Below are 23,802 nucleotides of genomic sequence, written 5' to 3' on the forward strand. Positions count from 1 at the left end.
GAGATTTAAAAAAAAAACATTTTTATTAAAGACAGACATTCAAAGTTGTTAATAATGAAATAATGCAAATGATATACAAGAGAACCCTGAAGATACAATTGTTCAGTGGTGTTGATAAGAAGACAAATACATCAGATGCCATGCCACAGTACTTCCTAAAAGCCACCCAGATGCCCCTTGCCCTTTAAAGAAAAAACCCAGGAAAGTATCTGATACTAAAGAGAGCATATGCAGACAGGGCCTGTATTCTAATAAATAAAATGCGGTGTAACTGCCCTGCAGTTTCAATAGGATCACTGAACGTTTAAACTTTAAGAAAGAGCTTTTGTTTGAAAAGTTAAACGATGAATCGGGGTGATTTTTGTAGACACCCAGAAAATAAAAAATGCTAAATTTCAGACCACTCCCTCGCTCAGCATTCTTTCCCTTTGTATTTACCAGCACAAACTGTCATGAGCCAACTTTCAGCCACACACAAGAAACCCCTTTTTTTACTGGATTGCACTTACTCTAAACCATTTAGTTCACCATTGCATCTAAGACTGGACATACAGACTTAATCTTTAACTACATGCTTGTTTTGTTTTTTGGTTTTTTTTTTCTAAAATGTTTACCCCCTTTTTTGTATAAAAAAAAAAAAACTTGAAAGTCAGTAGCTGATTTTAAAATCAGATAAATACATTTTGCTGTCCAGCAACAAAGCACAGAGCTTCAAGTTTGAGCTCCTGGCTTGCCTATGAGTCATCAGAGTGAAGAGAGGACATGTTTTTTTTTTTGTTTTTTTTTAATGGAATCGGCTGACCTATCAGCTCTTTATCGTGGGCTCTCTATTTATCATTAGAGCCTGGGTGGGGGTCGAGAAGGCGGGGGTCCTGGTGGACCCGGGGGTGTGCGAGTTGGGGGTGGACACGGAGGTGGTCGTACCATGGATGGGGGTGCCCTTGCAGGTGGTGTGGTGCATGAGGGTGGTGTGGTACGGGGCCCCCTTGACGGAGGCTTCGTGCGGGGAACGGAGTAAGACACCAGAGGTTGCTGTTCAACAACCGGAGGAGCGGGCGGAGCCGAGGGAGAGCAATGTGCACGAGGAGGGGCCCGGTTGTTTGGGGTGGACTCTCCATCTTTGACGCGCTGAAAGCGAATACAGCGGCCCTGCATGACAAACGGAGAGAGATGGTGGTTTAAAAAAAACAACAACAACTGCTACACATTATCATTTAAAAGCAGAATGCAGATTAAAATACAGTGCATCTCTGTGCACTGGCACTAAGTTTTTAAGAGCCACCAGCCAAGATGGGTTGCGTGAGACTTCTCCCAGCTTTACTAACACAAGGATGTGTGTTTTAGGGCCTGGAGGGCACACAAAGCTGCTTCTGTCTGCTGTCCACACCTGCACTACAATAGCTGTGATTTTAGCAAAGACGCCGAGTTATCGCACAGGCAAGTACACACATACATACACAGAGGGCAGCTTTTTCTGTTTCCCCTCCTCTTCTCTTGCAACCTCAGCAGTGACTAGTCCTTTCTTGGCGTAGAACAGAAAGTGGTTTATGTCTCTTATGTGCTTGACTTGAAGGAATGTAAAGGAGGGATTTCAATATCACCACAATAGTTAACAGAAGCCATTTAGCATTTTAACATAATTTACAAGTCAGGGAGAATGGAACGCTTCTCTTATTGTCCTCTCTGTTCCCCTGCATAGCATCCCTCTGCAGACACACACATGCATGCTCACTTGTCCTGCTCAGTCAGTGTGTGAAGGATGGAGAGTAGGTCTCTGTGTCACAGACCCTTGGTGGTCTGATTATAACACCTTATTAAACAGAGAGGCCCTAAAGTCACACAGGGGCCATTAAGAGGGCCTCAGCAGCAGTAGCTTTGTAACTGCAGGGTCATTGTGTTGTATGTGTGTGTGTATGAAGGGTATGTAATTGATTGGGGGCGGGCCAGGTGGGAGGGGGGTGCTGACTGCTTTGGTGTTGTTGCCGGGCTGCTGTGAAAAGGCCAGTTTGTGAGCAGCAGAGCAGCAGCAAAACACCAGAGAGAGCATATGGACACAATGAGAGCACAAGCTCATGAATATGAGTATGTTTATGTGTGTGTCTGTGTGCGAGAGAGAGAGAGAGACTGTAAACATGCATCCACCAGAACATATGGCCTCAAATGAAACCTCTGGCTCATGAATAACAGAAAGAGAGGTGGAGAAACCTTAATTAAGGTGATATGGACACATAAGAGCTATGTGAGAGGTCAAGAATGAGTCACTTGTGATGGTCACTCTCCCCGTTTGCCCCTGTGACTGTGTAATATCTGTCCCTACTTTATCACCCCTCTTGGCATTTGTTTACTTCTGAGCCTCAACTCCTTTTCAGGAGAAAAACAAAGCCCTGAAACACCTCCAGCATCCCTGCTTGCACCACTCTTCTGACAGACACACACACAAAGCAGATTGTTTTGTACGCTCAAGGGGAACTCTCTTTCTCTTACACACTCACACACGCACGCACGCACACACACACACGCAGGCACGCACGCACGCACGCACACACACACACACACACACACACACACACACACACACACACACACACACCGCCATTATAGTAAAGCAAACAGGAAAAAGAAGAGCGGAGGCACATCTGACCTGACAGCTCTGCCTGTCACCTCGCATGACATTACAGCAATTCACTCACATAAGGAAAATGCTGTGTGCGAACTCACGAGAGTTAACACACTTCATCGGCAGTTTAGGGTCGATACAGAGCAGATCTGTAATGTCACATTTTGAGATCCCTCCCCCACATAAATGAACATAAAAGGGCGATAAGCAGTGCATTTAAATGATACCTACCAAACATTTTTGGTTACTGTGGATCAGTGTTTCCCGACAGCCCTATCATTTAATCTCAACTACCCTTCCCAGAAACAACTTAAACTGGGACTAAGAAGTAGTTCCCATGAAAACAGCTCACAACCTTTTCTGTTGATTATTCATAATACCACTGAAATAGATGCTGCTGATAAAAAACTGTTTATTTGCATTTAGACTTCCAGTGAGCAAATGAACTCTGTGATACTGAAACACTATTGTGGACATACACAGATGTGTGAGAAATTATTGAAGAACTCCAAACCCTAGAATTGACACTGAGGAGTTCGAGGAGCCCTATTATGATTTGAGAAGGATTTTTGCTGAGATTGCTTCTGTGCACTTTCCCTTTAGAGGAAAGAGTGACTGTAAAGTGTATCCTGAGTGGGAATGATCTCCTACTGGATTGTTTGATTTGGATGAAAATGATGCGACCCATGCATCAGCCTAGTAGCCTGTGGGAGATTTGCTGTGATGTGAAGAGACTTTATATTGATTTTTCATGTAACATTTATAAATTTGTGTAAACTAATACTTTCTATAAAGTGGTGAGAAGAAAAAAAGAAAGGGGAGGGGGTTAGAAGAGGAAGTGCTCATTTGTGCAGTCTGTTCATGAGAACAGAGAGTTGGTGACCGCCCTCTGGTCTGGCCTGTACTGTGTGACAAGAGCCATCAGCGCCATCAGCTCCGGGGACAAAAGAAGGGAATCTCATCTGTCACAATATGGCTCGTGGCCTTTCAACTGCCCATCTGTTTGCGTGATGCTTGCTTAGGAGAAGTGACATGCACATTACAGTAGCGCGCACACACACACACAAATACACGGAAATGCACGCACACATGGCAGAAAAAGAGATAAAATGCAAACTTGGAGCGTGGCAGAAACTGGCAGGCCGCTGATGGCTGTTTGCAGAGGCAGTGAAGTAGGAGTAATGTGGGGAGAAAGCAGGACAAGCACCTCCTGAGCTGCTGGTTAACAAGCTGGACTGAGAGGTGTGATAGTTAATGCTATCTACTGCTGTACTTTTTGCCACCACACTGGGGCTTCTTAATAACCAGCTGTGCTGAGGTTTCTGGGTTTTGAAGAGATGCTTGTTGTTTTTCCTGTGTGGAATATCCAAGCCTGGCTTTATCAGCGATGAGCAATCACTGTCGTCTTTCATGTCTGATATGGCTATCAGCACCTATTCTAAACATTCTCTCCTCCTCTGCAGCAAAAGTGAATCCCCTCGTTTTTTTCCATGTGAGAAGTAGCGTTTTTTTATTTTTCTCAGTTAATGGCGCGTGAAAGGAGGTGGGTGGGGGTTATTGTTGAGTGTCTGTGAACCGCAGCCCCACAGAAAGTGTCTGACAAAGACTCGAGAAACTTCTGCCATGACAGAGATGAACTGTTCTGCGCAGTGAAAAAAAAAAGATGTGTAGGATGGAAAGAAAAGATAAAACCAGCGGTGGCGACCACTTTTACAAACGCGAGCAGACACACACTCGCACTGTTGCACAGTAAAGATGAATCATGTCATTGAAGAGCACAAATCGATAAATTTTACAGTGATGAGACCACAGCTATGAGAAGCGACAATGACACCATTTACAACGGAGCAGATGTTTCACCATGACAACCAGTGTGATGAGGAAAACATGTCTTTGGGGGTTACGAGATGCCAGACGCGGGGGTCAAGGTTAGATAAGAGGGACCGCTCTGCTCTCTGTCTCGATCTGTCACACTCAGTTGCAGGAAACGTAGTGATGTCATGATTCAGGACTTTTCAGCAGTGGCAGTAATGTCCAGTAATAGCACATTCAATTATTTTTTTTTGGTTTTTCTCATAAAACATAGCACTTAAAACAAAGAATGACACAATTTGTATATATTTGTTTACTATAATCATGACTTAACAGTAAACAGTGATGGTGAAACATGCTATTTGAAACCTCAACAGAAACCATGTCACTTTCTGGGAGTCAGAGGGAAAAGTACATAATAGCACAGTACGCCTTGTGTGTGAACAATTGCAGCTTTGACAAAGAGAGTCCTGTCTGTACCTCACTATTTCCCCTGTGAATGTTTTTCCACATGTGTTTGTGTGGGTGTGCGTGCTGAGAACTGGGGTGCTGCGTTAAAGATTTTCCTATGTCTTTATGGTGTCGTTATGCAGCGTGGCAGACAAAAGAAGGATGCAGATGCTCTACGGAAAGACAGAAAACCCGCTGTTTAGAAGGCAAGCCCCCTAAATTACTCGTAATCAGCAAATTATAGTTTGTGTCAGCCGTTGTGCATCTTTGTGGTTTCTTAAATTGCAGAAACGGATGAAAATGTAACTTGACTGTAGGTAGAAGCAGGCTCACCTCGTCTCCAGGCTGCGGTCTCATCAGAGATACCTGGTCATAGCCTCTCCTGAACAGAGCCCAGATAGCGTCTAGTTTCCCCTGGGGAGTCAGGAAAGTGAATTAAAAATGGAGGATTTATAATGAAACAAATGTCATATATAAATGAGAGTGATTTAAAACAAAAAAGTTAATCTAAATAAAAATTTTTTAGTGTGTTCTGCCAAGGTCCACAGACAGAGAATGAGACTGATTATAATGCCAAATAATATATGATTTTTTGAAAAGGACCATAATACCTTAATGTCTCGTGTGCCATATTTAATATATGAGTTTTTGTGAGTTTTTGAGAACATCATCAGTGTGATTTTTTTTCCTCCTGAAAACTTACATAAATTGCAATAAATTGCAAAAGAAATAGATAATGTAGTAAATGTGATAAATAAATTAAAACTGCAAATTAATATTTAATTAAGCTTTAAAATGTGTCAGATGGTTCAATAAATGCTCTATTTAAAAAAAACAATTTTAATTTTCTGGCAATTATTTGCTTGTCCAGCTCTTGAAAGGGTTAATGTACCTGTTTATCTGTATATCATTTGCTTTACTAGATCCTGAAATATATGATCAATTATTATTATTATTATGTTTTGATTGTTTGTCATATGATTTTTATTTAGGTTAGGTGCTGTAAATTTTTCAGCTTTATATAAAGATAAATATAGCTGACTTCCTCTCCTGCGGTTGGATAAAGTAAGCTACAAACATAAACGGAACATTTAAAGAGCATTCATATGATAAACTTACCTGAATGGGGGTGTACCACCTCCTCTGTTGTGGGGGTCGACGGGGAGGCTTTCGGGGCTTGGGCTCATAGGGTTCAAATTCCTGCTCCGGCATCTTCACAACAGCATTTTTAGGTTTGTCCAGCTTCGCACCTTCCTCTGTGGATCCTTTCTCCCCCCATCGCACCTTAAGTAAGTAAGAAATTTTTAAAAAAAAAAATTCGTCCGTTTGCCTTTTGCAAATTCTGAAAGTTGAGAGTGAGTGAGTGTACCTCCATGCGCTTGATGCCACCTACTCCTCTTCCTCCATAATATGAAGCATCCACTGTGGGCCACTTTTTCTTGGGTAAACCATCATCATCATCTGACTCCTGTTAGCGAAGCCTCAATGAGGATACAGCTCATATGCTTAAACACTGTTATTACTATTACTTTACTATATTAACTGCAAAAATAAGAAACATTGCAGTAGTCCTGAATTCTTATGCAAATCTTTGAATAGAATGAAAGAAAGGGGAAAGATTGCGACAGGTTCATGTGACAGGTGACTTACAGGCTCTGGAGGAGGAGGTGGTGGAGGCTCTTTGATCACCTGAAGCAGAGAAAAATAAATTAATAATATAGTGTAAACAAAAAAACAGTGTAGTTGTTTTCCTGAAAAACGAGGTCATTTGGTCTGTCAAACTTACCACAGTGCAGCAGAGAGGCCAGAACCACCACATCAGCAGCAGAGCCAACAGCAGGAATACCACGAGCAAGGATATCAACACAATGGTGCCGTCAAACTGCGCAAATGCAGATGGACGGGATAACGGTTAAACAGGAATAAAACACAAGTGAAGTGAAAACAAAGGGAAAGTGAAAAGCAAAAGTACTCACAGCCTCCTCTGATGACAGACGCAACAGAGGAGAATTCAGAGGGAAAGGAGAGATGAAGATAAAAGAGCCAAAAGAGAAATAAGACAGATGAAAGAAAGTTTTTTCAAAAGAAAAAAAAGGCAGCATGCCAGAGAGAAATATTACCATCTAATGTTGTGATGCTGTAGTGTAAGCTACACTGGATCTACTTACACATTCAGTAGTAGTGATGTGAACAGAGCTGGTGATATAGGAGAGGCCTTCGTTCATGCTCACCTGCAGGTAGATCACTCTAAAGAAATACAAAAAACAACACAAGCCGGCTGCTGGTCATCTAACACAGAAGTGCTGAGATATCACATCTGCTTGTATGAACACATTCACAGCGTAGCTTCAAGCTACTGTAAAAGTTTAACCAGGTGCCAAATACTTTCTTGCTTTGTCCATACTTGCTCCATTATAAGCACACGAAAATATGCTGACAAAAACGCAGAGCTAAAAGCGTTCGAAGAGGTCAGCGAGGTCTCCACCCACGGGAGGAATCTCTTCTGCTTGGACTGGACGCAGACCTCTGATGTGGAAACCACAGACAGCTAAAATGACTTCTAATTGTACAGCATTCAGCACCGATATGCGTAGCTGTAACTACTCAAGTACAGGAAGGGCGGACACAAGGGTGGGAAAAAGCAAATCATTTTAGATGGGAAGATAACAGGATAGAATGGATGGAAATGAAACTGTAAATAAAATAAAAAAAAGGCCAAGACATTTGAGCCACATACGCTGGCAGGGGGTTAAAGAGCAGACTGCTGGAGTGTAGAAGAAGAATGGAGAAAGACTTCTTGTGCTTGGTCTAATGGTTTAGGGCGACACAGACAAGGGGGGTATTGAGCTTTGGGTTAAGTTTGAGGAGGGGGCGGGAAGGCGGAGGTCATTGCAGGGTGGTGGGATGGCTGGGAAGATGAAACAGAGGCGGGGGATGGGAGAAGGAAAGCCTTTCCTCATCCACATCCCCTCAGCGCTCCACGCCACTGTAGCTCGTCTCATAACTCATGCTGACACTGACTTGGGAATAGAAAATTGGCAGTGCAGGTGCCACTAATCTTTTCTTCTGCGTCTTCTCTCCTTTTTCTGTCTTTCCTTCCCCATCCTGTGGTCAGCCCTCCTTTCAGGCAAGGGACAGGGTGCTATCAGCTCCACGCTGACAGAGAGATCTCAGCCCCTATCAATCATCAATCTGCCCACTATATATGTCTTTGCCCCACATATGTGTGTGTCTTTGTGTGTGCGCTCAGGAGGGGGAGCTGCATCCGGAAGGTTCCCAGTCAACACAGATTTGTGTGACAGGACCGCCAGTGCCTTCATTCTAACCGACAGTGCGACTTGGGTGAGACAGGAGGAGAGTGAGGGGCTTTTGGTGGAGACCCTCGCTGATGCTGGAAGCCGGAGTCCCTAAGATCTCAAGTAAAGCTGAAGACCTAAAAATTCCTCAACAGGAAGCAGTTCACATATCTAAAGTGTAATAACTTTAGATATGTGAACGAAAAATTTATTTCATCACTGGTTTATAAAATTGCATAAAATGTTTTTTTTTATAGTTTTAGTATAATCCATTAATCTTTTTTTAAGCTTGTGGTGTGTTATTATTTGATAATAACATGCATATAACATAATAATCACATATATCTACTGATGTTTAAGAAGCTGAATTTTTTTTCCTTAATAAGTGATTTAAAAGAAATCCATCTATTCCCTTCCATTTATCCTGATCAGGGTTGTGGGATAGCCTGGATGATAGCCTGGATGGTAGCCTATCCCAGCTACCATAGGGCAAGAGGCAGAGTACACCCTGGACAGGTTGCCAATCTGACACAGGGCTAACACAGAGAGACAGACAGCCAGTCACACTCATTCACACCTATGGGCCATTTAGAATCACCCATTAACCTAACGTAACCTTTGGACGGTGGGAGGAAGCTGGAGTACCCGGAGAGAACTCGGGGAGAACATGCAAACTCCTCACAGAAAGGCCCCGCCCAGGACTCTCAACTCAGGACCTTCTTGCTGAGGCAAAAGTGTCTACAGTGCATCACCATGCTGCCTGATTTCAGTTCAATGTTTTTTTCCCTTTTACTTTTTTTTTAATGAGATGTTTGAAAAAATGTTCTGTGAAACTGAAAACCTTTGTGATAAGCATTATGATCATGTTAAGAATGCTAAAACAGTCCAATGGGAGAGAAGAAAAAAGTATATAAAAGTGTATAACACCTGTCCAACCTGAACAGTGTCACGCTCGCCTCACTCTACATTTCCACTTCTGTTGCAATGAACTCATCAGCCAGCTGTTGGCCTTCTCTCTGGACCCTTCAGCCACCACAGCTGACTTGCTCTTTAGTAGCACTCAGGGTTTTAGGCAGTATCGACTCTTCTCTCCTCTGTTACATGGAAGGACGCCTCCTTCAGGCATCACTGCAGAGTGTAATGATGCTGCCTGTTTCGATCTGCTCTCAGGAGGAGTAGCTCCACCTGCTACAACAGCACACCAGCAACAAAGATCAGACACTAAAGCAGAGACACGTACAGGGTGTTTGCTGGACTTTACAGTTTGCTCCATATGTCTTTTACATTCTGTCATTATGTCAAACCCTAAACAGTTATATGCCAGTAATATACTACTTTTAATGTTCAGTATTAAAAAAATAGTTTGGTCTGTCAGTTTCGTGAGTTCTTTGGAGAAAAAATATTTCCTCCTTATCTCTGAGCAGTGGTTCCCCATCAAAGCAGTACTTTTCACTGGCGGATAAGAAAAGCTCAAATCATGCTAAAAATCTGAGTGACAGAAACAAGACAGATGATGACTGGGAGGTGTCTGAGGCCACAGGCCTGAGTGTATAATTATGCACAAGACTGCAGGCAGAGAGGATGGAAGGGCTGCTGGGCCTTTATCCTCTCCAAACTCAACCCACAGTATCTCTCTGTCTGCCCCGCAAGGAAATTGTGCTCTGAATTACCAAGGGCAAAGCTGGAATCCCTCAGAGGAAACTTTACACTGCCCCGCTGACTCCACTCACACTTTGTCTCTGCCAAAGTGCCAGACAGAGATTAGGAGCATCACACACAAACACACCGGAGTTGTGAGGTTCTCTCGAGCAGGCTCTCATTAAGTCATGTTCCTGGGCTCTACTCCTGTTGTCCCCTTGTGATTGGTGTCTGGCTTCGTTAGCTGTGACAAACATTGATTGATCACAGACACACAATGACTTTGGCCCTAATTTGTTCAAGGACAGCAGTCTTCTGTGTCCACAACAAACTTGAGAGCAGCTGGCAAATGTCCGCATTACAGCTGTACGGGGATAGTTCAGAGACTGGAGCCACAGCTGAGAAACAATCTGAGGTAAATAAGGGTGGAAAAACAAGATCTGAGATGTGCTACTTACTTCCCCACTTCCTTTACCACAGGAGCAGGGCACAGCAGAAAGGTGTCCTCTATTCCAGCTGGTCTCTCATCTACATGGGGAAAAGCAAAAATCACACTTCTTAAAAACAATTTTTTTTTTTTTTTTGCTTCTGATACTTATAAGTTTTTCTTTCAATCATGCCAAAAATCATGCCCAATACACAATACTTGGCATTTAAGCATGTTTTGGCCCATCCTTAAAATAGAACCACAAGAATGTTATAAAATGGCAATTTCAGAGCTCACTGGATGGGTTACAGCTGAAACTATTAGGGTGGAAAATTAGTTCTCAGTAGAACTTGAATTTTATCTTAGAAAATGAAAAGCATCTGGCATTAATCCTCAGAGAGGATTCTGGGTGGAACCATTATATTATGGATGGGTTCATCCTACTGCAGGGGTTCATGCCCTTTGTGTTTGGTTTGAGATAAAGTCCTCTTAAAGGGTTTCTGGTTATCAGATAATTATCTGCCATGTAAAAAATTTAAATAAATAAGCAAATAAACCACACCATATTTACCATAAATCAGATTTTTTTTCTTGCTTCAGTGTTGTTTCCTTGTGTAATTATTGAGTGTTTCTAGTGAAATTGCTATTAGTTTTAATCTTTTAACTTTATGCATCAAGCAGAAGTTAAATTATATGCAACATTCTTTGACTGGAAGAAATTTGTTTAACATTTAAACCTATTTTCTGCACATTCCAGCACATAAAATAAAATATTTTTTGTGTTTACACTCACTCTTTCAAATAGATGCAAGTGAAACACAGCAGAAAATAAATTAAATCAAAGACCTAGCGGTCCTGTTGCTCTATTTTCACCTGTAAAGCAGGAGTAGGGTAGGCGGAGGTTTGCCCTGGTGCAGGTGTGCCGCAGCGGTCAGTTGAAGAATCCGCGAGTTTCTGTGAATTTCCCATTACGTCGTTGCGCACTTTTTTTTTTGCTGTAAAAAGAAGTTTTCTTCCCACGCACAACGAACACTAATGTTTTTGTCACTTTTTATGGAATCAAACTCAAAGTAAGGTCAGTACTTCCACGCTTTAAACGCTGCACGCTCATACTCTCCTGCACTCGATATATTATCCATTGTTGATCTGCACACAGCTGTTGCCACGAACGTCGCACTCGCTTACGTCATTGTCATGAGACACTTTCGCAAGAAAATCACGGTTTTAGTAACGCAGCGTGCTTACGGGAAAGTAACAGTAATCTAATTACCGTTTTTGCAATAGTAATCCCTTACTTTACTCGTTACTTGAAAAAAGTAATCGGATTACAGTAACTGCCCATCTCTGGTTATGACCCTCATTTTCAGTGGAAAAAGCCCAAATGGGGCGCACCAGGTTAGTGTACTCATGCAGCATCTATAGGGTTTTGAATTTAACCCCACAGAGTCCAACTTTCTGTTACAATGTCCCGAGGACTCTAAGGGAGAACATTCAGTGGAAACAAACCTGACCTGCCATTGTGTGGCAGTGTGTGACAAACTGAAAATGCAGGAATTTTTTGACAAGTGCAACCTTGAAATGCAAAATACCTACCCTTCTTTCCAGATATGTCTTCTTATGACTTTTCCCCAGAAATAAAATTATGAAGAAATAACCATTGTGCAAGCATCACCAGTGCACAATTGCAAGAGATGTAAATAGGGTTTTTTAGTGATAAAAAATAGCAACAGCACTGGGAGCAGCTCAGAGTGATCCAAGAAGGAAGACAGAAGATGGGACATCTGCCACATCTGAACTATTCTAATAAAAGATTCAATCTGGGAACAGGGTCCTGCTTAATGGCAAGCAGGAGAAAAGGATGCATACTATTTATTATAGTGTTCTTGTGTACACCTGCAGAACTTACCCACAGTATGTGTGTCATTTAATTTGAAGCTGCAGAGGACCTGGTTGATGTTTCTTGCATGGAGAAAGCCATTACCTCTCACAACCACCTGGAAACTCTCTGAGAGAAAAAATGGGTCCAGACATCAGGAATGATTAGTTATACAACCACTTATGAGAAACAATGGTAATGCATATATTTTTTTAGCTGCACAAGAGTTGCAAAATATCAAATTACTGCAGAAAAAGTATGCAGTCATTGTGGGCCAGACAGCCAGTCCCTTGCTCTGTCGGGCTCAACTTGAGCAGTGAGAACTTGTGCATGCCTCATTACTGCTTGTTTATATCTGTGTGCTTGTGCGTGTATGTGTGGAAAGGCCATAATATGCTCCAGTGGTGCTAATGCTAAAAGTGTTGCTATTCAGAAATATCTCAGACTGTGCAATAGCCAGGAGGTGTGTGCGAATGTGTGTGTGTGTCTTTTGACCTTTAATTTCCCCTAGGCACTGTTAAAGTGCACTGACAGAGGCTTGCCAGCATATGCTGGAGTGTCTATGTGGCTGCTTCCCAGCATATGTTAAAGAGCGGGGAAAAAAAACACTTGCTTAAAAACATGCCTGCTGGGCTGACAACAGCACAGTACTGTCAAAGTAGGTCTGACCTTACCTATGGCACTACCACACGGCGTTAGCTCTTGTGTGTGCCTGTGTGCAGATCTGTGCGTGTGCTGTAATTCTGCTTCTCCGTGGAATGTGCAGGCATTGGCATGTGTTCAGTGTATGCATGAATGAAAGTGTGCACACAAGTGAACTGAGGTTTCCCCTAGCAGTATCCTGGCTAATCGAAGGGAACATTTGCCAGCCACATCTTTAACATTTAAAGCACCAGCGTGAAGATCACTGGATAAAAACATCACAGGTTGCGGGGTGTATATGTGACAGTATTTCTTTAAAGGTCAGACAAGCTGCCATGAAATCCATGAATACAGATACAAAGAAAGAGAAAGAGCTGAGAAGACAATTGAAAAGCAAAGAAACACCAGATGTTTATGTGTTTACAGATTCTGCAAAAATGCTGAGTGCAGATTGAAGTCTGCAGACAATCCACGATTTACATCAACAATGGAAATTAGAATTATACTCGCACAAGCATATTATAATGCATTTGTTTAAAGACACTACAAAAACTGCACCAAACTCCTTGCTGACCTCATACAGCTGTGTATGTGCTTATTGACAGATTCAGTTTATCTTCACTTTGGTTTTATTTAAGAAACTTTATACAGCAAATCAAAGACCCTGTGACATTACAGTAGGCAAAACCCAGTTCACTGACCAAAACCTGAACCAATCACCTCATATATAAGAAAGTAGTGGTGACACAATATAATATAATATAATATAATATAATATAATATAATATAATATAATATAATATAATATAATATAATATAATATAATATAATATAATATAATATAATATAATATAATATAATATAATATAATATAAGTTGTGGTCTATGTGGTTTGCAGTCAGACCAAGCAAGCTACACCATGGCATAGCTCACACACAAAAACCCACAATCTGATGCTAAATATACTCCAATGAAAGGGGTAGATTTTGCTTTGTTCATGGGCATGTAGAAGTATAGAAAAGTAAAGAAACCCCCCCCCCAAAACAACATAGGAACAAATCAGGACCTCATTTATCCAAAAAATGTGAGAAGGCTATAATATTTCCTAACCTTATTTAAAAATAGATATTTTCAATTGTCATTATCTGACTGATTGAAAACAGCAGTGTTTTCTTAGCTAGAAATGTCTCAGTCACAAAATCTATTATACACACACACCAGGCTTGATGTGTTAAAAGGTCACTCCTGTCAGACACATGGTGGATGAGGACTGGTGGTGCCCCACCACCATGTCCGACACATATGCTGCTGCCCTCTCCTGTCTGCTCTCTGCTTTTCCTGCATGGCAACGTGTCCATTTACATCCACACCTGAATGGCTGGCAGGGATTTTGTTTTGTACGAATATGTGATTATACATACGAATACGCATGGGCACTGAGTGTGCGGAGAAAAGGGGGTACAGCTTGTCCCAACAGTGCCTCTTCAATCACGTTAGTGCAAAAGGACAGTGAAGGACAGGGAGGGGCAAAGGAGGAAGGCACGGCGGGTAGAAAAGGGTCAGACGTTAATGAAAGCAGCTATCTCTCCTGTCATGTTAGATCGAAGGCCGTACTCTCACTGTCCTCAACGTGTGCTTGTGTGTGCGCGCTGGGAATCAGTGCTGTCATGTCTTATAGTGTGGCCCAACGTTCACTGTCTGGTCTGATGGCCTGTTTGCAGGCAGCTCGATCTGGTCACTTCACATCAATGTGAGGGACGTGTTTACACACGTGCCGGGAGATGCGTGTGCGCTAGCAGACTAAAGACCATTTAAATGTGTGTGTTGGGGTAAAGCGTGTACGATATGCTATGTGACTACACGCGGGCCAAGAAAAATAACAGTGAAAGAGACTGTCACAATATAAATGTGGGGTGTCAGTATGTATTCACGCTTCAATGCATGGCCTTGCTGTTCAAATTAAATCACATAGCTAAATGATAAAAACTGCTTTACTTTATAAGAGTTTGGGGCAGGAGGGCTGGTGATTTCTCCACAATCTAAAGCCTTTTCTGGTATAATGTGAAAGCACCGGATGTCTGATTTCCATTGTATATGTGCACAAATCACAACAAAGGCAGACAAAGCGCACTATAAGCATTTGAGCATATTACAACTTAATTAATTAGGCCAGAGTAAGGCCTTGGTTAAAGCGGGTCCCTGCTTTCTTAGTTCACTGACCATTAGGCTGCTCATCAATCGAATAATAAATGAGGCTGCTGAAGGATATTTGGGCACACGTCGAGTGACACAAAGTCTCTTGCGCACTAACAGAAACTGTAATTATCATGTGAGAACAGCTTCTCCTTTTGTCCTTTTACGGCAACATGAATCTTCTCTCATCTCCTCTCTCCACATCCTCTCCCGTCCTTCATATCTCATAATGGATGTTAATCTCCATTGGTTGTCCTGGTAGCAGGGCTGCAAATGCACTCCCTTAAGTGAGTCCTAATAAGGTCATGTCAAAGCTCATCCATCCTGCTGGCTACCCATAAAGGCTCTCTCTTAATGCTTCATCTCTTGCCTCCTACTTCCTTAAACTGCTGTCTAGGAGCAGAAGTGCTGGGCAGAGGAAGTGAGGGAGAGGACAGGGTTTAAACCAACCCAAATGGCTATTTAGCATATACGATGTGGCAAACTAGGCCAGAGATGCAGCCATGCTTGAAGATTCATGGCTAATTCCTCTGACCAACACCCGCAGACCCCTCCTCCTCTTTTTTTTTTTTTTGCACCCATGCTGTGCTGAAGCGGCCATGCTAATTTCCCCCGGCCGTGAATGACAATACGCTCTCTGTCACTCTGCGGTCATAAGCATCCATGCGATTACTCATGTTTCACTCCAGAGGCTTTGGATGACTGTCATCTGAAACAATCGCACACCGTGACTGCCCACTCTGTGAACTAGAAAGGGAAAACCCCCGCTCCTCACACCTCTTACCTCCTGCACACACACTGGACGGCTCTGCTGCCAGAATCTCAATGCAGGACTTCTTAATGATCTGAGAGAGAGGGGATGGAAACAAAAAAAAAATAGTTATGTGATACCTCAGATTTTTATGGCTCTCTTTTGTATGTGTGTGAGTGTTTATATGGTATACATGTGGTATGTGTGTGCCATACTGAGTCAATGATTCCCCTGAGGGCTTGGAAGCCTCCCCATACAGGAAACACATGTTCCACTGTGTCTGCAATAGTTGCAAGCTAGAAAAGCATACAGACACACAGACAAAATAAGATATTTGGATTTTTATGTATTTGGAATATTTCTGATATCTGTCAGTAGATCGTACCTGGGTCTGGTTGAATTCTTTGACTCCTACACAATAAACAATAGCTCCCATAGATCTGGCCCTCTGTGCCTGCAAACAAAAAGAAAGAACAATTGCAAAGAGATTCTTGTGGTCTCGTGGAGCCACTAAAATCTCCCCAAAACCACCATTTTCTCAGTTCACACAGCAAAAATGAAAAAACTGGTGTTTCACAACATGATGCATTCTCCAAAAAAGGGGCATTAACTTTTACGCATCCTGATTATTAATCATTTCTAAATAACTTTAGCAGTATTTATCATCTGTATTTGTAATAAAAGTAAAAATGACCATGGCGCAGCCAAGAGGGCAGGTCTTTTGCATCCAAATGGCAGATGCACCAATCAAAGATGGCAAAATATTAAAGTGGTTTAAAATATGAAAACCATAATAAGGGCCACCAAAGAAGAACAGCACTAATAACATAAAGTTAACAAACAGCTAACAGGCACGCAGCCTACAGTAACGGTCCTCAGCCCGGCCGCAATATTTTCTCGACTGGCTCCAAAACGTTTCTACTTTACAGCACGTCTCACCTCTCTCTGTGCTGTGTCAAACTGCCACTCATTCAGCTCTCCGTCAGTTAAGGCGATGATGACGCTGGCAGTCCCTGCAGAACGCACAACTTTCACGTTCTCTGAAACTTTGCACTGCAATGTATGAAGCTTTTGGGTTGAAGCTTACCTTGTTTCTCTTTATAGATCTGTGCATTAGCCTACATTTAAAAAGAAAGGAATTCAACCGTAAGTTCAACAACAACCGAAACTCTCAGTTACAGATCATAGAAGAGTTACAGCCGGTGATCATACAGTCTAACACCTTGATACTGAGGTAGAGTCAAGCCACAGATCGCACTTTGCACACTGTGCTCTGGCAAAGATGGGTGAATGTCTTTAAATGTTTTGCTTAAAAAAAAACCCACATTCCTGTTTTCACAAAAGAAAAAAAATTAATAAAAGAGTAATTTCTTTAAGAATGCCTCTCTTAAATACTTAGCTTGGCACTTTCAGGAAGGAGCAAGTAATTCATGGTTTGAGACACACCTCATACTTATCTAATTGCTCTTGGTTCCAGCTGCCAGGCACAATTAATGCTCAGTGGGTATTTTCTGGAAGGTTTATGAAGACTCAGATAGTGTGATTTAAACCCAGCCTTACCATCTCCAGGCCTAAGTTCATATACGTGTCTCCACCAGGGATAACCTTCCTCAGAGCCATTAAGCCTCCAGTGATGTCCTCCCTGAAGAATAAACAAACAGCCTTATAAAACATCCTGAAAGGATGTCGCTTTTAAGAAAAGACATGGAGTAAACGGAATAGGAAAGATTCAACTGAGTTGGAAAGTAACGTTTTAGCTTAAGTTTTAACCAAAGATAGTCTCACTTTTTGTATTCGTAAGGTTGCATGAAGCTGCATAAAATCTGTTAGCAATTATGCAATATCTGTTCTGTTGATCTTGAAGGGTCACAAGACCAGTTTAACAGACAAAGATGAGTAAAGATAGCATTTTTGTGCAGTACTTGTACGCAGATACAGACGTAACATAAGGGATTAGTCAGTTACTGATGTGTAGAGTTTACCTGTTCTCGGTCAGTTTCATGATGATTTTTCCTTGTGTTGAGAAGACTATGAAGGACATTCTCAACATAGGGCTGGGAACACAAAGTGCTTTTGCGTTAACATGGACGAAAGGAGAAAACAAAATACTAAAAACACATCAGTGACTAAATCCTGCTGGTACCTAATAAACTTTTCTGCCAGCTGCTCCACAAAGGAGTAGATCTCTATCCAATGATGCTTTACGCTCCCAGACCTGAAAAATACCACAAACACGGACTTGTGTGATGTGATGCTGTAGCATATTATTCCACCTAGATCAAAAAGAAGGAAAAGAGAAAAGCTGAATTTGAGGTTAATAAACTGAGGTTTATTTTCATGCAGTGATTTAGAGGTAGTGTGCCTACAAATACTAAGGGTTTAATGATTTTTTAAGGAACAGCAGTTTATTTCTTACACAGAGAAGACCGTCTTCTGGTCACTTAATCACATTCCCTTGCTTTGGACTGTAACCTGTCGGCTGTGTGCTGCTGATTAGCCCGCTACATGCTGCTGCGTACATGACAGTGTCCTTAATGAAATCGAGTCCCATGGGGCTGCTAATGGGGGCTAATTGCTGCTGGGCCAGAGGGTTGAGGTTAGACAGGGACAGATGTAGCAGTCTGCCTCTAGCAGGGACCACGAAGCAGGCAGCTGGCCTGTGTGTGTATAGTGGACATGCATGTGTATGTGGAAGAGTGCAAGTGTGTGTGTTTGACTGTGAGGGGGAACAGATGGTCCCACTGAGTGCAGCCAGCCAAACAACAGGTTGGGGATGCACGGAGTAAAAAGGCTGCGACATGAACAACAGAGGGACCCAGAAGTGACACTCAGCAGGGGGTAAAAGTGTGAGTGTGTGTGTGTGAAGGATGCAACATCAAACAGCTTGTAAACCAAAACTCTGCAAAGGTCAGGCATCCGTGTGTACACATAACAGGGTCATGAGCAAAGTGAAAGTCTGAGCTGGTCAAATTTACGACAGCTCTTTTGAATCTTTTATTTTCCCCAGAACTGCCTCCTCCACTTTTCCCTTTCCCAAGAAGTAAAGGCATAAAAAAGTCCCTGATACAAAAGTTTACTAGTAAAAAAACCCCCATCTTAATCCTTTCTTGGTGCAGAGCTCCTATTTGGGAGCTGTCTGGATTTACTTGACCTTACCTGATTAAGTATGAAACCTAAACTTAATCTTTGAACAGGAAGTCATTATTTCATTATATTAAGAAAAAGTGTGTCCTCATATGGGGCCAGTGGGTTTATTTTACAGGCTAAAGATATGAAGATATGCTTCATGAGGAAGCAGGGTGCTCTTTGTTACAAATACACAAAAGAGGTTTTAGTCCAGTGCGCAGGATAGGAAGTTATGTGACACACTGCCAAAAGTAAAAACTGTGTTTCATGTACTGCTCATTAAACTGAGACTAAATCAAAGGGTTCTCTTGTTAGGTAACATTAACATTGCAAACTACAACCAATGAGAGGATGATTGGGCCTCATTTTTGTTACCAGTCCTTTTCCATATACAGAACTTCTGGTTTGTCAGTTGTCCTTTTTTCTTCGTGATAATGAAAATATCTGCCAGGTTTCCCCAAATCCTTTTAGGACATTTATATATAGTAGATTTTTTAAAAAGCAGTTTCTGACATTTTGTTTGAAAACATATTGTTGAGACAGACAATTCTCCATCCACAGAAAAAGCACAACGCATTCAAAGTCGTCTCCTCTGCTGAAAATTAAAGCAATCTTTCTACAATTTTAGTAATTACCCTTGAGTCTTCTACCTGCATTCCTAAACTGTGAGATGCACAGTCCCCTTTTCCAAAACCAATCCAAAGCACTTGGATCGGTCAGCACAAAACTCTGTTCAGAGCCCAGCCATAAAACACAACACCTATTATTCCATTTGTGGGCAACCAGATAGTCCGAAAAAAATGCAGCATGGTATTCGGTGCGGCTCAGACACGGAGAGCAGGAATGTAGGAAGCTGATGGTCGTTTTTCTAATGTTTATTCTGTGTATACTGAGATGCTACAGTGGAGCGTGCACACAGTCTCCCCTTAGCATGTCTCATAACCTACTGGAGAGTGTAGCAAAAGCAAAACCTGCAAACAAGATGAGTATTGATAAGGTGAAGTCCAATTTAGAGATGATTTTGCCCTATTCTTTCTTAAATATTAGTCATTGTGTCGCATTTGATATCAGCCAAGAAATCAGTGCTATCTCAGGAGAAAGATCAACAGCTTCCTGAAGGCCTGCTGGAGCTTGCTAGACAGTCAAAAAAAGAAAAGGGGCGTATCAGAGGTTTAGCCATGCGTGACATGCCGTGCTCCCCAGGCTCCTCCTAAACTTTTTGAAGCAAAGGGTAAAGAGAGAAGAGAGGGGCTGACAGATGTTGCCGTGAACATTAAAAAGATCATCAAATATGTCGAGACCAAAGTAAAATGTCACTCAGCTCGTCCACCTCGCAGCTCATAGGTGGCGGTGGTGCACACGGGTCAGCCGAGGACATAAAGAATTTTTTTTTTTAACCATTACCTCAGCATATTTTCAAATGTTATATACCACATTGTTTAGCTGCTTCACCGCAAAATCACATCACTCCGTCTGTCGAGAACATAATTATTCCACTGAAATTCTAACCTGCTATTCTTTTACACAGGGAGGTCACAAATCCAACCATACCTTATGGCTTTGTTGTCATTCTCTCTCCTTGTATCCGTCTACGTTGCATGTTTAGACTTGCTTGTCTGTGACCATGTGCATAAATCTCACCTTGCCGCTCATGCCAAAATAACAGAAACATGCCAATTACAATGTCTGAAACGACATGAGCTGGAGCGCAGGGTAAAATCATCAGGCTTACACATGCCAGAACAGTGGCAGAAGCATCCACAGTGACCATGCGGCCTGAAAAAATGCTTTGAGTCACTAAGAGTCTGTAGAATTTCATAATGATAAAGATATTTAAAGAGCGTCCTGGTGTTATTCTAACAGTACTGATGTCAGTAATAGGGTAATGGATTAAATTCAGACTGGGGACCTTTGTTTGACATTCCCACTGTCTCAAACTTCATTTCCTGTCCACCCACCAGACAACTATGAGTTGAAAAAAGAAGGAGGAGGAAATACTTGGAAAGAGAAACAGGGACATTTTAGGATTTCTCTAAGACCTCTCTAAAGATGCAGGAGTACCACTTTACTTTAAACAGCAAAGTTTTTGCAGCAAACGTTCAAAGTGGAATTCTAACAAAACAGAGAAAAAAATGACTGAATGATCATCCTGGTGGATGATAAGAGCCAGGCAATGACAAAGAAGATCAGCTGGAGGATGCGCCTTATGCAAGATGTTTCATAACTTACACCAAAGCTGTGCATTTAACTAAAATGCATTAAGAAACCGTTTATCAAGCAGTAATATAACGATCAGCTGAGCCAACATCCAGTGTAAAAGGTGTATTAGAAACAATGTTTTTGTTGTGTTTGCTTTCAGTGCAAAACCCCACTCTAGTCGTGACAGGAAGCCATTAGTTGATGCTTCTTCTCTTTCTTTATTTTGATGGAGCCGATGCTTAAAGTGATAACCGGCCCATATAGCACCGCTATGGGGCAGCTGCAGCAGCTGTGTCCGCAGGCGTCATCAGCCTGAAACTCTATCCATCCTGCTCGCCCTGCCCACATCCCCTCGGTAAAGCTTGGTCTTTTTGTCTCACCACTTTAAACCGAACTAAAAAGAAAAGCATGCCCCGATGTCAAGAATATACTTCCAACTTAAATTTCAATCTGATTACTTGCATGTCCCGAAGACACAAAACAGCAAGTTAAAATGATTTTAGGTATGTTTCTTTAAGTGAAGTCATTGCGTTGCACAGATTTAAGATTCAATCTTGTGATTTGGTGCAAAAGCCAGTTTGATTAAAATGAAGACTCTGGGTATTTTTTCGACTTTACACGCTCACTCGCTTTTCTCAGACTCCGTTACATCAGGAGGTCCGACTGACGCGCTCCGCGTTTCCAAACAACTACACGGTTGCATGGCAATGCGCAGCGACCAGAAATTAACAAAGCAATAAATAATATCCGAGACTCACTTGTCCAGAACAAAATAGAGGTCGAAGGCGCCCTGGCAGGACCTCTCCTCCTCCTCCTGTTGCTCTCCCTGCAGCTCTCCTCTGACCGAGACATCGAGACAGAAAATTCCAACTACAGCCAAGACGAGGAACATGCGAGCCCGTGTCCTCGCCATCTTTCCCGGTTACTGTTGACTACTCCGGCACTGCAACAACTAAAGAGCTTCACATCTCCCTATCGTCCGTTTCCAGATGGACTCTGTGCACACACACAGCCCCGTTTCCTGGTTACGTTTTCTTTCACGTTATTTTGAGTGCATTCAGTCTGGAAGAATCTTGTTAAGACCGAGCCGGCCTCTCCAAGTCTTCTCCTTCGATTGAGAGAGGAAGGGGAAAAAAAGAGAAGCACTAAAGCTGGGCAGGATGAAGGAGAGGAGCGACACCCGAGGAGACACACAAAACTCCACTTTATTTTCCTCAAAAACTGTTACGGGGGGAGAGTGGCTGTGTACATCCTCGTTTTTGGGATGTTCTCTTTGGCCTTATCAGTTTGTCAAAAATAAAGATTCTGGGATGGGGAAAAAGTGTCATGTCCTACTAGTGTGGTTTGATTTTTTGTTTTTCATAGTTGGAAACATCAGACGACCACAAATCAGATGTATTATACATAAATAATTAAATTTATGTCCATGTCTTTTCTAATATACCAGTTACCAAAGGCCTAAAGTCGAATATGGTCTCCTATTCGTCAGTGCAGTCAGTGAATTGTATAGTGTTAATCAAAGAGTTCATAGCTTGTTTTAATTTGTGCATGAAAGAAAACGAATCCAAAGAGCTGCTCAATACCGTCATATCCACAGGACATGGTGCTGCTGAAAGGATGTCCAAGTGTTCCTGTGATTGTGATACGTTGCCACAAACGGAAGAAATTTGAATTCTAATCCAAAGTAAAACACTATTTTAGTCTATAGTGTAAAAGTGCTTTAACCAGACAGTTGGAGCGCGACCAAAGAGTCCCCCCTTCGAGGCTTCTGCGTCCCCACTTTCTCGTTACACAAAGTTGGCTCACGAACTACCAGGACATTTACTCAAAAACCAAAGCTTTGATGCAGAATAATCATTAAATGCTCATTAGACAGAAACATTTAGTTTATGAATAATGTATTTGCCTGGTGGCAAACCCAGACCACCCTGCATCATGTCATGTAACAGCGGCCAATTTTACAATTTCCCACTGCCCACATTAGACAGTTTCCACTAGTTTCTCGTAGCTAGACACAATGTCTCCAGAAACGTGACCAAGACCTCTCCGCTCAATCCCACATAGCGTGCATGTGCTGAAGTGCAGTCTCGAAGTATTACTCGCGTCTTTCGTTTAAAACCATGACATGACAGATTACCACAACATTATGATTTATATATGATTAATTGCATGCTGGCAAAAGAGCGGGCTGTTCCAGCGTGCTGCTTCGCCCAGTTTGTGGTTTTAGTAACACTATAAAATTAACAAATAATCTGTTGAGACCTGATATGAAACATAAGAAAATATGACTTTTGTCCATCAGCGGTGTTCAGGTCAGCTGTACAAGGCATAAATGTGCGTTATTAACCAGCAATCACTGTTCTGTCCAAACAAACACCCACGTCTTCCCTTTTCCACGGAAGGGAACTGTAAACCAGACAAAGGAAAAATTACTAATAAAATACTAATTTGAAGGCGCGTGAGTGAGCGTGTGCGCGAGCGCGCACGCGTTTGCATCAATGCGCCACGCTTCAGTGCGCTCTCTGAAGGGGATAAGTGGGAATGGGAGAGGGGAGAGACGACAGTGCGGAGGAAGATTCAGCCGGATAAGTAACTCGTCAGGAAGAAAAGGGAAGGCTTCGTCACCGAGGTCCGCTGCACCTGCTGCAACTTCCTTGGCTCCCAAACGGCTTAAACATCCTCTTCCATGTCCGGCGGGTGAGTTCGCATGGCAACACAGGCATGTGCGTTTTTACTCTTAAATGTCAACATTAAAGAAGAAGAAGAAGAAGAAAA

At 42.2% G+C, this 23,802-nt stretch overlaps 2 protein-coding genes across 3 annotated transcripts in view; one reads left to right on the plus strand and one right to left on the minus strand.

Annotated features, from left to right (window-relative positions):
* antxr1d (ANTXR cell adhesion molecule 1d) overlaps positions 1–23,802 on the minus strand; it is a 26,257-nt gene continuing 2,455 nt past the window's right edge. Inside the window, exons 1-18 of one of the 2 annotated variants that reach the window (XM_004555862.4) lie at positions 21,786–22,172; positions 17,846–17,917; positions 17,685–17,756; positions 17,263–17,344; positions 16,790–16,820; positions 16,642–16,715; positions 16,088–16,156; positions 15,918–15,998; positions 15,736–15,796; positions 12,147–12,245; positions 10,272–10,341; positions 7,048–7,126; positions 6,666–6,761; positions 6,530–6,568; positions 6,249–6,347; positions 5,999–6,163; positions 5,213–5,293; positions 1–1,149 (exon numbers count right to left, since the gene is read on the minus strand). In XM_004555862.4, coding sequence (XP_004555919.1) covers positions 838–1,149; positions 5,213–5,293; positions 5,999–6,163; positions 6,249–6,347; positions 6,530–6,568; positions 6,666–6,761; positions 7,048–7,126; positions 10,272–10,341; positions 12,147–12,245; positions 15,736–15,796; positions 15,918–15,998; positions 16,088–16,156; positions 16,642–16,715; positions 16,790–16,820; positions 17,263–17,344; positions 17,685–17,756; positions 17,846–17,917; positions 21,786–21,940 — 1,737 coding nt within the window. In that variant the 5' untranslated portion in view covers positions 21,941–22,172 and the 3' untranslated portion in view covers positions 1–837. Of the gene's footprint in view, positions 1,150–5,212; positions 5,294–5,998; positions 6,164–6,248; positions 6,348–6,529; positions 6,569–6,665; positions 6,762–7,047; positions 7,127–10,271; positions 10,342–12,146; positions 12,246–15,735; positions 15,797–15,917; positions 15,999–16,087; positions 16,157–16,641; positions 16,716–16,789; positions 16,821–17,262; positions 17,345–17,684; positions 17,757–17,845; positions 17,918–21,785; positions 22,173–23,802 lie in introns of those variants that run through there. The other variant, XM_076891696.1, reaches the window with a different exon arrangement.
* znf488 (zinc finger protein 488) overlaps positions 23,598–23,802 on the plus strand; it is a 5,233-nt gene continuing 5,028 nt past the window's right edge. The window contains exon 1 of the mRNA XM_004555863.2: positions 23,598–23,724. Within this exon, the coding sequence (XP_004555920.1) occupies positions 23,714–23,724 (11 nt within the window). The 5' untranslated portion in view covers positions 23,598–23,713. The remainder of the gene's footprint in view (positions 23,725–23,802) is intronic.

This window comes from Maylandia zebra, linkage group LG13 (genome assembly GCF_041146795.1).
Source record: "Maylandia zebra isolate NMK-2024a linkage group LG13, Mzebra_GT3a, whole genome shotgun sequence".
Classification (NCBI taxonomy): Eukaryota; Metazoa; Chordata; class Actinopteri; order Cichliformes; family Cichlidae; genus Maylandia; species Maylandia zebra.